The 12,644-nt window shown below is 36.3% G+C and overlaps 2 protein-coding genes across 6 annotated transcripts; one reads left to right on the top strand and one right to left on the bottom strand.

The window, feature by feature from the left end:
* Positions 1-1,009: 1,009 nt before the first annotated feature.
* Positions 1,010-8,886, top strand: LOC133688917 (auxin response factor 19-like). Of its 5 annotated transcripts, none has more exons than XM_062108564.1 (14): positions 1,010-1,599; positions 2,632-2,744; positions 2,831-2,926; positions 3,150-3,197; positions 3,318-3,473; positions 3,572-3,656; positions 4,028-4,118; positions 4,200-4,364; positions 4,481-4,676; positions 5,080-5,218; positions 5,667-7,501; positions 7,774-7,964; positions 8,062-8,141; positions 8,415-8,886. In XM_062108564.1, exons 1-14 carry the CDS (start codon positions 1,557-1,559, stop codon positions 8,588-8,590), a joined length of 3,414 nt encoding a protein of 1,137 aa, XP_061964548.1. In that variant the 5' UTR covers positions 1,010-1,556; the 3' UTR covers positions 8,591-8,886. The 5 variants fall into 5 exon arrangements, with proteins under 5 accessions (XP_061964548.1, XP_061964547.1, XP_061964550.1 ...); XM_062108563.1 differs by having other exon boundaries at positions 1,011-1,599; positions 3,150-3,206; XM_062108566.1 differs by having other exon boundaries at positions 1,011-1,599; positions 3,150-3,206; positions 8,062-8,251; positions 8,415-8,551.
* A 708-nt stretch (positions 8,887-9,594) lies between these two features.
* LOC133688235 (20 kDa chaperonin, chloroplastic) lies at positions 9,595-11,541 on the bottom strand. Its single transcript, XM_062107659.1, has 6 exons — positions 11,382-11,541; positions 11,093-11,296; positions 10,609-10,788; positions 10,357-10,512; positions 9,993-10,070; positions 9,595-9,905 (listed from the first exon to the last, which is right to left on the bottom strand). Exons 2-6 carry the CDS (start codon positions 11,273-11,275, stop codon positions 9,732-9,734), a joined length of 771 nt encoding a protein of 256 aa, XP_061963643.1. The 5' UTR covers positions 11,276-11,296; positions 11,382-11,541; the 3' UTR covers positions 9,595-9,731.
* Positions 11,542-12,644: the final 1,103 nt, after the last annotated feature.

Raw genomic sequence — 12,644 nt, 5'->3', positions numbered from 1 at the left:
CTTGTGTTTAATGAGTTGATGTTAAAAATATTTTTAAAAAATATTTTTTTTAAATAATCTTTACAAGCAGATGAATCAGCAGTGTTTGTTTGACATTACTGTTAGAAAGTGTTTCTGAAAAATTTTGAAAATTTGTTTTGCTTTAAATTAATATATTTTTGATATTTTCAGATCATTTTAATGTATTAATATCAAAAATAATTTTTAAAAATTAAAAAATTATTATTTTAATATATTTTAAAATAAAAAATATTTTAAAAAATAAGTGCTATTATCATCCCAACTACTAAAAAAATAACCGCAGAAAGAAATTCGTTAATTAATGTTTTGGTTGGTCCATTTTCCAAGGGAAAAAGGCTCAATGGCAGGACGACAACGTAGCACTAAAGAGAATAGAAAATTAAATTCTAAGGTCAAACAGTTAAAGTATTTATAAAAAATAAATATTCAATATTTCCGGTTGTAGAATTCACACGGAACTCACACATACTGAAAATTAAAGCAAAGAAGGATAATATCACAGCACCAATCATTGTAGAGATACTCCCACTCAATCAAATGCAAGGAAAAAACTATGCAATGAATGAAGACTAAATTTAACTTGACCTTTATTTTTTAATAAAAAGTATACTCTAACATAATTTCCTAAAAAGTGATTTTAGCTGGAAAATTGAGGTGAACTCATGGTTTTCTTTTTTATTTTATTTTATTTTATTTTGTTTTACAGTAAATATATTTTCGAATTCAATGGAGATTAATTTTTTAATGCTTAAATGAGTTCTAATAAATTCCTTTAATAATGACTCCAATACTTAAATCTAAAATAAAATAAAAAACCTCCTGAACTTACTATATTTGGTCTGAAACTTAAATTACTATGAACATAATACAGTCTAAATTGACTAATAACCATGTGGTAATAATTAATAATCATGCCTCTTACTTTTTCTTTTGTTATGTTTATTTTACTTAAAAAAATAAAGAAAGAAGAAGAAGAAAAAAACATAGAGGTCTGATTGATTGTCAGCCTGAGTCTATTATATGTCGGCTTGTTGACATGAATAAAAAAGCTGTCTTTGCTTGTGCTTCTGCTTCTGCTTCTGCTACCTCTGATTTCTCAGCGACAATTCAGCTTCAATCTCTCTTTAATCCTTGTCAAGTTAATGAACTTTAAAATGGGATATCTTGTTTTGTTTTGGTGATCAAAATCTCCAGTCTTTTTTTAGATGGTCAAGATTAGTAACTTACTGGGTCATTTCTGGAAGACAAAGAAGTAGACGAGGAAAGAAAGCTCGTTTCCCTTATGATTTTGGTTTTGTTTGTTATGTTGAGGGATTTAGTTGGGGTTTGATTTCTTGGTTTAAAGGTAGACTTCTTTTTTACTCTTTTTGAGCATTTCAAGATAAGTTATCCTGCAATTATTGGCAATGGCTATGTAGTTAGAGCCTGAAACTAAACAAAACAGGAGTTGGGTTTGAGGTGGATGGTTAAAACCTGTGTGGAAGAGAGGAGTTGATTGGGAAATAAAAAAGTTTTTTTTATTCATATCTGCAAGAATGAAGGTTCCTTCAAATGGCTTCTTGCCAAATTTTGCAGAAGGTAGGTTGTCTTTATTCAAAATTTATTTCTTTGATACATGTTGGTGCTATAGCTGTTTTCTTGTTTGTTATTTTGATTTCCATGGTTACTTCTCTATACCTGAGCTCATGCTTCCTTTTTTCCTGGTGAAGACTTTTTTTGGGGAGTTCAGGAATCTGGTGATTTATTACTCAATTCTTATTCCACTTTTCTTAGCATGTACTGTTGAATGAAGATTGAGTTTTTATTGGCAGTTGTGATATTTTTTGCCGCCCCCCCCCCCCCCCCCCCTCCTTTTATGTGAGAACTACCCCTCCTTTTATGTGAGAACTACTATTTTTTAAATGTTAGCACAGATTTTTTATGCTATATGGCATCCATGTTTGCATTTGGGGTTTTTAGTTGGTAGATCATTTACTTGTATCTCACTTTCCTGGCATCTCATATGGTTTTGAGTATCAGATTTTTGTTTGAAAGACTTAAGAGTTTCCGTATAATACTATAGGTTATGCAGGAAGATATGTACGGTGCACGAGTTTGTTTTTAAAATTAACACCTAAAGGTTCCAATTTATTCTGTTTCTGAATTTATGCAGTCTACTGTTTGATTTTAAACAGAATTTTAAATTTTTTGAATCTTGGAATTTCCTTCCTTTCAAATTCCTGAATTTCTCCATTCCACTGCTGAATTTGAAGACAGCTTGTTTTCAGTCCAGTGAAAAACATTTCTCACATGAAATTTTTTACATTCATAAAATCTTAATGTTAAGGATAAAAATATACTGGCAAGAAATATTCAGTAAGCCCTTTCAGAACCACTGGAAATACATTCTGTGTGGCTGATACAATTCATGATTCTTACATATATCTTGGTCATGATCGATCATGTAATCTTCAGGGCCAGAAATAAGAACCTCACCTGTTTTGAAATTATATGTACTTCGCATTTTCAGAGAGACTGAATTGGTTATGAGAAATATGTTTTATACTCTTTAGCTCAATCAAAGTTTGATTTGTATGATTGTGATAGCATTCTGATTGGTTTTGAATGCAGGGGAAAGAAAATGCATCAATTCAGAGTTGTGGCATGCTTGTGCTGGGCCACTGGTTTCCTTGCCTCCAGTTGGAAGCCTCGTAGTTTACTTCCCTCAAGGCCACAGTGAGCAGGTATGTCACCTTCACTAAATCAAACTGAACAGCTACTCTGGATTGTCGTTTCTGACGAAAGTTACTTTGACACTTAAAACTTTCAGGTTGCAGCATCAATGCAAAAGGAGACTGATTTCATACCCAGCTACCCCAACCTTCCTTCCAAGTTGATTTGTATGCTTCATAATGTCACATTGCATGTACGACCTCCATTGTTCCACGCAGCAGTTTGTAATAATTAAACATCTTCGAAAAATATTGCCTTGCTTGAAATTGGTGCATATTTTGAATAGCTGGTGTTCTTGCATGCCTTAGATGTCTTTCTTGACAAGAATCAATATATGAGATCTGGTTGCCTGTCTGGAACACAAATTTGATATTCCAAAGTTTTATATTTGATGATTTATGCATATGTTTGCTCAGGCTGATGTGGAAACTGATGAGGTCTATGCACAGATGACCCTTCAACCAGTAAGCAAAGTAGGTCAGCTATTTAATTTTAACATTTTAATAAAACGTTTTTCGCTTATTCTATGCAAGGCTAAATAAGTGTGATTGTGAGGTTGATTGATTAAAATATCTGATCTACAGTATGAGAAGGAAGCACTGCTAGCGTCTGACATGGGGCTAAAGCAAAACAGGCAACCTACCGAGTTCTTCTGCAAAACTCTTACAGCCAGTGATACAAGTACTCATGGTGGATTTTCTGTACCTCGTCGAGCAGCTGAGAAGATTTTCCCTCCTCTAGTGCGTACAATCTTTTCAAATATGACTAAAATTTTATATTTATGGATCATGTGTCTGCATCTGCCTCACAAATGTTCACCATTGATTATATTGAATAGGACTTTTCAATGCAACCACCTGCTCAGGAGCTGGTGGCCAGAGATTTACACGACAATACATGGACGTTTAGGCATATTTATCGAGGTACAGCCCCCTTTTGATACATAAAGTACTTTATGCTACTTCATAGTGAAACACTTGAACAGGGTTGCCATATGGAAATTAAATGACTGTTTTTTCAAAATTCATCCGTGGATGTATATATGTATCTTTCCTTCCTCCGTAGGATGTAGTTTTGAGCCAGTGAGTTTATAAATTCAGGTTCCAATGTTAATATTAATGTCGCTACTTGTTAACAAATAGAAAATGAAATTTCAATCTTCTTTAGTATATTGGTGCCTTATGAAGAATAGATCTTTTACAGTTTTGATCAAATATTAGGAGGTTTTTACATATTTGATTTCTTATAACTTAAAAACCAGAATAAAGTGCATTAAACTGTTCCTTGATCATAGGGCAACCAAAAAGGCACCTGCTCACTACAGGTTGGAGTGTCTTTGTCAGCACAAAAAGACTTTTTGCTGGTGATTCTGTTCTTTTCATAAGGTATGAGATTGAATGTTTGATATGAAAGATTTTCGGCTGGAATATCATTCTGTTGAGACGAAATAATCTGGTTTGATGTAGAGATGAGAAATCACAGCTTCTCTTGGGTATAAGGCGTGCTAATAGACAACAACCAGCTCTCTCTTCATCAGTTATATCCAGTGATAGTATGCATATTGGAATTCTTGCTGCCGCAGCTCATGCTGCTGCAAACAACAGCCCATTCACTATATTCTACAATCCAAGGTACTGCACTAACTTGTTTATGGTGTTATCGCAAATTCACAATTTATCTGGTCGGTGGAGAAGGTTAATTTATGAAGCCAAAGGCATGACCTAACAAATGTAATTGATTTAAATAGGGCAAGCCCTTCTGAGTTTGTGATTCCCTTCTCCAAGTATAATAAAGCATTGTACACGCAAGTGTCACTTGGCATGAGATTTAGAATGATGTTTGAGACTGAAGAGTCAGGAGTCCGCAGATACATGGGTACAATCACTGGTATCAGTGATATGGATCCAGTGCGCTGGAAAAATTCGCAGTGGCGCAATCTTCAGGTATTATTAGCTGCTTGTACATTTTGTATGATATGGAGGATGTGTAAACTTAGTTGTGTTGTGTGTTCTCGTGTAACAATTTGCGACGTTTTAAAAAACAGTCTAGTGGACTATTTTAGAGGCATGCGGTGCTTGAGCTACATTTGTAGAACTTAGTTTCTTGGTTGCACTATCTGTCTAGTGACCTTCTAGAGTTGTATTGATTGTAGCTTCTCTGCCAAACGTTGATTTTAAATATCTGTTTGATACTTGGTTGCTATTAACTTTGGCTTTACTTGTCATTAGATTATTCTCTCTATACCCATTCAAGCGCATGCCTTACTTTTTTATGGAGATATTTCTCAATTGAATAAATCGAATGGCTAATTATGTAGCTTACCCAACCAATTCTAAATGGTGATAGGTTGGGTGGGATGAATCAACTGCAGGTGAACGGCCAAGCAGAGTTTCGATTTGGGAGATTGAGCCTGTTGTAACTCCTTTCTACATATATCCACCTCCGTTTTTCAGACCAAAGTTCCCTAAGCAGCCAGGGATGCCAGGTAAATTCATCAACGACCCCATTTTTATATTGCATATAATAGTTTCACCTGCTGCAAATTTATCTTATTGCCATTTACAATGATTCTAAAACATTTCAAATGGATAGAAACTACAGTCGTATTTTCTTCTATGTTTTTCCTGTTAGTGTATTATAACCAGTGACAGTTGTGTTCAGCAAGAATGTTGATTGGATGTAAGAAAAAAAAACTATATTGCCTGGTACTCGACAAGTTTTTCCTATCTGGAATTTAAAATCTATAGATGGATTCAATTTTTTAAGGCCCAGTACATCCAAGTAAATCAACATGTCCCATGAAGTAGAGTGTTAAATAGACTAACATTTGTCCATTTACTCTAATACTATCCTTGATATTATTAATTAGCCATCTGTTTTCATTATAGATTGCTGCGTCTCTGTAAACTAAATCTTTTGCAGTGCTTTTGCAGATGACGATTCTGATGTAGAGAATGCTTTTAAGAGAGCCATGCCTTGGCTTGGAGATGAATTTGGCATGAAGGATCCCCCAAGCTCAATCTTTCCTGGTTTGAGCTTAGTTCAATGGATGAGCATGCAGCAAAATAATCAGTTTCCAGCTACTCAATCAGGATTATTCCCATCGATGGTTCCTTCCAATGCCCTGCATAATAATCTTAGCACTGATGATCCATCAAAGGTATTGAATTTTCAAGCCCCTGGCCTATCTCCTCCAAGTGTCCAACTTAACAAGACAAATCCACAAAACCAAGTCGGTCAGTTGCCTCAGCCACCAATGGCATGGACTCAACAACAGCAGCTGCAACAATTATTGCAGACTCCTATTAACCAACAGCAGACTCCTATTAACCAACAGCAGCCACCTTATCCCCATCAGCAGCAGCAGCAGCAACCTATTTCCCAACAGCAACAGCATCAGCATTGGCCACAGCAACAGCCGCAACTGCAGCCACCACAAATACGACAACCACCACCACAAATACAACAGCATCAACAGCAGCAGCAGATTTTCCAACCACCTACACTCAATGACAGTGTGGTTGCCCCTAACCAAATTCCAAATCAGAATTTGCAGCAACCAGTTGTATACTCTCAGCTTCAGCAGCAGCAGCAGTTACTGGCAAGCAATACCCAATCCCAAAGCATACCTTCTGCTAATAAAAGTTCATATCCGCTGACCTCTTTACCACAAGACTCACAGCTTCATCAACAAATGGAGCAACAATCTAACCTCTCACAGAGACAACAGCAGCAGACTCAATTGCAACAGTCCCCTCTGCTGTTGATACAGCAAAACCTATCACAGAGGGCACAGCCACAGCAACAGCAACAATTGCAACAACTATCACAGCCCAGTCATTCTGAGCAACAGCTTCACTTTCAGTTACTACAGAAGTTGCAGCAGCATCAGCAGTTGCCCTCCCCCGCAAGCTCAGTTCTGCAGTCTCAGCAGCTACAGCAACAACAACAGCAGACCCACCAGCAACTTCAGCAGTCACCTCTGTCACATAATCAGCAGCCACTTGGCGGTAGCAGCTTCTCAACAGCCGCACTTATGCAAACACAATCTTTTCCTATGAACCAGCCCCAAGGCTTGCAGAAACCACCTATGGCAGTTAGAGCACGTTCAAGTATTACAGATGGAGAAGCGCCATCTTGTTCAACCTCACCTTCCACTAATAATTGCCAGATTTCTCCACAAAATTTCCTGAACAGAAACCAACTATCTCCGGCCATGTTGATGGGTGATTCAGTTATTGAGCCTGCAAGTAATCTTGTTCAAGATCTCCAAAACAAGTCTGAAATTCGTGTCAAGAATGAGTTTCCCAGCTCAAGAGGTCTAGACCAACTAAAATATAAAGGTGCTGTGACTGATCAATTGGAAGCTTCCTCTTCCGGAACATCATATTGCCTAGATGCTGGTAACATCCAGCAGAATTTCTCAGTCCCAACCTTTGGCTTGGATAGTGATGTCCAGTCACATCCTCGAAACAGTCTTCCTTTTGCATCTAATATTGATGCTTTGGCACCCGATACTTTATTGTCAAGGGGATATGACTCTCAAAAGGATCTTCAGAACTTGCTTGCTAATTATGGTGGTACTACACGAGATATTGAGACCGAGTTGTCCACAGCTGCAATTAGCTCCCAGTCATTTGCTGTGCCAAACATACCTTTCAAGCCTGGTTGTTCGAATGACGTTGCCATCAATGATACTGGGGTTTTGAACAATGGATTGTGGACCAACCAGACCAACCAGACTCAACGGATGCGTACATATACGAAGGTTTGTCATCCTGCCTGTTCCCTCTCTTTTAATCTCTCGAGAAGCTCCCAGCTTAACAGACTGAGAAATCTCACCTAGAAAAAAAAAATTAATGTTTGTATGTGTTATTGATTATTAGCAGCTTACAATCCTTGTCTGAGGAGAAATCAACTCTTTAGTTATTTATTCTTTAACTAGTAACTGGTAAATATTCTTCAACAAATATTATTCCACTGTAGATAATTTTGCTCGCTCCCGAGTAAATATCCTAATGCTGGTTCAAATTCATACAGGTCCAAAAGCGTGGCTCAGTTGGAAGATCTATTGATGTCACTCGTTATAAAGGTTATAACGAGCTGAGACATGATCTTGCCCGAATGTTTGGCATTGAAGGGCAACTAGAAGATCCACAAAGTTCAGACTGGAAACTGGTTTATGTTGATCATGAAAATGACATATTACTTGTTGGAGACGATCCTTGGGAGTGAGTCATGGACCTCAGTACTTTTATAACATTATTTCTCCTCTGTCCTTTATGTCCTGTTATAACTCTCAAATATGCATTTTGAAATTGTTCTCAGGGAGTTCGTGAGCTGTGTTCAGAGCATAAAGATACTGTCATCTGCTGAAGTGCAACAGATGAGCTTGGATGGAGATCTTGGTAATGTGCCTGTTCCCAATCAAGCTTGTAGTGGCACTAACAGTGGAAATGTCTGGAGGGGGCAGTATGATGATAATTCAGCTGCCTCATTTAACAGATAAATGGGTCAGGTGGAGTATCTGAGCTAAAGTTGACTTCCCTTGATGGTTGTTCCTTTTTTTTGCCCTCAGCAGCTGTCCCAGGCGTTCTGTCAATGATTTTTAAGTTGTGTAACAAAGGAAAATGTGACTACACTCGGGAAGATGTGACTGGAATTACATTATCTTGCTGCAGGTAGTCGAGCTCCTGCCACAGATGTGGTGCTAGGTGCTAGAGCTGTGGATTGTCCAACAGCAATCCCCCAAATACTGTCACCTTTGTTGCAACTTTTGCCTTCAGATGGTAGTATTCCTAGTAGTTCAACTTTGGATTACATCCGGGAGAGTGGACAGGAGGCAAAGGATCCATGAAAGCATCTTGCCAATCTACTACTGCCGATTAACACATTTTCTCCTGTAAATGCTATGTCCATTAACAATCGCTAATTACCTGCAATTCCACATCTTGTTAATAGAACAGCACTTTCTACCCTTTAGTGTTAGCTTTGTCGCCCTCTCTTAGGTGAAATTCACGTGCGTGAACTAATGATATAAACTTTGATATGTTGTAGAAATGACTAGCCATATACCCGGGATCTGCTACGAGGTAATTTCCGAAATCTATTTTTATTTAATTTTATGATAATGAGAATTTCTATTTGGAAGAATTTCGGCAATTTCATCTTGCAGTAATGATAATTTATATAATTTTTTTATAAATTAATTGATAATATCACCATTAAAATCCAAATCTATCTTGAAAAAATAACCTTTTTAATGTAAAAAGAGTTGTTAAGGCTAAATAATAAGACTGTTAAACTGTGTTTCTCAAAAAATTTAATTTAATTTTTTTACTGAAAGTTAATTGTTTTTATATGTTTTGATATTTAATTTTAAAAATAAAAAAAATATTATTTTAATATATTTCAAAATAACAATTTAAAAAATAACCTGAACAGCTTTCAAACAGGCTTTAAAACTTTAAAACAGGAACAACCCTTTTTTTCCAACTATCTTTTTGTTTTTTGTTTTTTTTCCTGTTTTAGTTATTTTGTATAATGTATACTATAATGTATAATGATAGCGTCTGTCACACGGATCAAAGCTAAGTGCGCTTTTAAGCATATACGAATCTTGTATTGAACCAGCAGCGCCTTCGACGAAAAGCTGCCCAGTTCTGTGTAATTCACTTCATCTTTAGGGAACAGGAGTGGGGTTGGATCCTTAACACAAACGGCTTATTGCTCACACATTATGGAATCAGTCCCCCTGGATTAGATTAAAACTGCTTTAACCAGTAAATATAGTTTATTATTATCATCATCCCTATCTTTCTGTGACCAAATCCACCACCCCCGGGGTGTCAGCCAGAAATCTTAGTGAGAATTTGTGCTCCAAATTGATTCAAACAATCCAGCAGTTCAAATTACATTCAAAGACTACAATCACAATCCGTAAGCCCTGAGGCAACTCAGCCACAAAACACAGTCACACATGTAGAGAATACTGACAACTAAGAGAGTATAGCCATTACATCGGAAGCTTTCAATGCGATGTAGTTAGCACCATCACTCCCTTTGAAGTCATTCCCAGCATACTTGGAATACAAAACTGTGCTTCCTGGGGACACGGATAGTGCCTTCCTGTTACCTTCCTCGTCAAGTGGTCCAGGTCCAACTGCTATCACCTGTTCATCAAAAAGCAGCATATGCATCACAACCGATGAACATTTCCAGTAATGCATGTGAGAAATGTCAGAAACACTTGATCTCACCGTGCCAATAGAAGGTTTCTCTTTAGTTGCCTCTGTCAGCAACAAGCCTCCAGCAGTTTTCTCCTCTGCCTCAGCAAGCTACAATCAAATCCAAATAACAAATTATTGTGAAACTTCAAGTGCCCATACAACCATGAAGCATGGAGAAGATTATACTAGATTTATTGCTAACATGCCATGCCATCATTTTCAAGACACCCAAAAAGGCAACATGAGGTGAAAAAAGGGAATTAATGATTCGAGATCAATTACTTTACACAACTTTAAAACTAAAATCACCCAGCTGCCAAAGACAAACAGCATCCCATTAATGAAATATACTAATCAATATGCGCCAACCAATGGATAGAGGAGGGTAATGTACCTTTATGAATACTCTATCATTCAGTGGCTTAAGATCCTTGATATCATCTGTCTCAAGGATGCCGATAATATCATCCTCCTTCAGTATAAGATGACTTGAGCCATCGAACTCCACCTCAGTCCCCGCATACTTGGAATATACAACCCGGGCACCAGTCTTTAAAAGCAAAGCACCAACCAACCCAATAATTCAGTAGCATATTATGAATGAATATAAGAGAATTAGAAATCATCTAATGGGCAAAAAAATGACCTTCACAGAAATGTCCAGCTTGGTCTTCCCAATCGACTTCCCTTCTCCAACAGCAACCACCTCACCAGCTTGAGGCTTTGTTTGGGCAGAAGATGGAAGTAAGATGCCACCCTCAGACTTCTCCTCAACAGTCTTGATCTTCACCAGCACTCTATCACCCAAAGGCTTAATGGACGTGTACTACAGGAATGAAGTACCATCAAATCAGACAAGCCATTAAAAGCATTGAATTAAAACCCAACAAGAATCAAATTAAACCAAATGAAACAACCTTCTGTGGATGCAATCGATAACAAAAGGAAAAAGAACCCAAAATAAGGTATGAGAAAATACTCTAACAAATCTAACACTCAGCAAATCCAAAAACAACACACTTTAATTCCTAATTTAAACCATTTTATACAACACAGCACACTAAGCATACATTCAGCACTTTAAAAGGAAAAACAAAAGCAATTGGTTGGTAAAGAGAATTAATTTTTACCTTGGGAGCGACAACAGTGGCAGCTTTAACTACCAAGCACCGAAAAGGGCGTTGAGAAAGAGCAAAGCCACCAGCTGGTTTAAAAGACGCAAACTTAACATTAGAAGCTCTTAATCCTTCAAAGGAAGACAAGTTCCTTGCTGAAACCGAAATTGAGGATGCTGTCAACTGTGCTGTTGCCATTTATTTATTTTTCTTTGGGCACTAATCAATCAAACAAAAACAAAATCAGATTCATCATACAGCTGTTAATGAAATCTTGAACAGGGCATAAGAGAGACATAAGTACCCGGTTCTAGAAATGCTTGAGAGTTTGAGTAAAGCAGATAAAACCCTAGCTAGCAAGAGTGATGAGGTGATGCTTTCGAGTGGGTTTTATGAGATGATAGGAGAGACTTCTAGAATTATTTTTGTTGGAGTGTTTTTGTCTCCAAACTCACGCGCTTCTCAACTCTCAACTGAGTCGAGCTCTTAAAACGGGTGGGTTATTTTTGAGTTTTTATGAGTGTATTAGCAGTTTTATTTAAAATGTGTTTTATTAAGAAATATTTTCAAATAATATTTTTTTTTATTTTTTTTAAATTATTTTGAATATAAATATTTTAAAATAATATAAAAATTAAAATTAATTTAAAATTAAAAAATTAATTTAAAAAAATATAATTTCAATCCATTTTTAAATACTGCTTAAGTGGTTCATTGAAAAAATAAAATAAAATAAAAAAATTTGATCTTTCTAAATTCTAGCATCCACGTTCGTCTATCCTCTTTATTTTTTAGTTAAAAATTCATTTTAACTCCTTGCTCTCTAAAATAAAAAAATCATAAATATTTTATTATTATTTTTTTAGATAAATCAATAATTAAAAAAAAAGCTCAATTGCTTCTGGTCTTTCCAGTGTCATAACTTCATACAATTCACATAATTCAGGGTTCCTGAAAACATGATGAACTATTTTTCCAGTAGACGATCCCTGCAGCTATCAAAATTCATTAGCATATGAGAAGCCTTGTTATCATCCAAAAATGTTAAAATATTAGGATGTAATTCAACCAATCAGATTCTAAATTTACTTCTTAAAAATCATCCGTTCGAGTCTCATAAATATTAAAGTTATTGAAAACTTACATGGTCGTTAACTTAAAGATCTATGATATTAAATAAGATATATACAAACTGGCCCGAACACCATATTAATCTAAAAAAAAATATTCTTTATCAACCAAAACAAACATTTTCACCGCTATAATTGCTAGCAGTAAATACCTATGCAGAACCAATTTCTTCTGGAGGCTGGAATTCCAATATATCATACACCAAATCGGTTTATAAAAATGGAGGTTGGAATTAAGGGTCGAAATTGTAAAAAAGTTGCTAGAAAAAATAATTGGAAAACACAAAACCTATATCCCAAATCTCTAATGCAAATCTCCTTTTTTTGCCCATTTCAAACCTCAGTAGAGCCTGCCTGAGCGCTACAGTGCTCGCTACGCCCATTTAAGAGTAAGTATGCTATGTGATAAAAATACCAAGGCTAGCTATTGTAGCTAA

The sequence above is a fragment of the Populus nigra genome, chromosome 3 (genome assembly GCF_951802175.1).
Source record: "Populus nigra chromosome 3, ddPopNigr1.1, whole genome shotgun sequence".
Taxonomy (NCBI): Eukaryota; Viridiplantae; Streptophyta; class Magnoliopsida; order Malpighiales; family Salicaceae; genus Populus; species Populus nigra.
Note: the sequence above shows the minus strand (reverse complement) of the source record. Positions and strands in the feature narration are given on the sequence as shown.

Bases quoted from the DNA above. Each gene is read 5' to 3' on its own strand.
- LOC133688235 (XM_062107659.1), bottom strand. From the start codon at position 11,275: ATGGCAACAGCACAGTTGACAGCATCCTCAATTTCGGTTTCAGCAAGG. The intron at 10,789-11,092 runs GTAAAAATTAAT...TCATTCCTGTAG, and splicing joins CCACTGTTGTCGCTCCCAAG to TACACGTCCATTAAGCCTTT. The intron at 9,906-9,992 runs GTGAGATCAAGT...TTTGATGAACAG, and splicing joins AGAAACCTTCTATTGGCACG to GTGATAGCAGTTGGACCTGG.
- LOC133688917 (XM_062108563.1), top strand. From the start codon at position 1,557: ATGAAGGTTCCTTCAAATGGCTTCTTGCCAAATTTTGCAGAAG. The intron at 3,474-3,571 runs GTGCGTACAATC...TATATTGAATAG, and splicing joins AGAAGATTTTCCCTCCTCTA to GACTTTTCAATGCAACCACC. The intron at 5,219-5,666 runs GTAAATTCATCA...GTGCTTTTGCAG, and splicing joins TAAGCAGCCAGGGATGCCAG to ATGACGATTCTGATGTAGAG.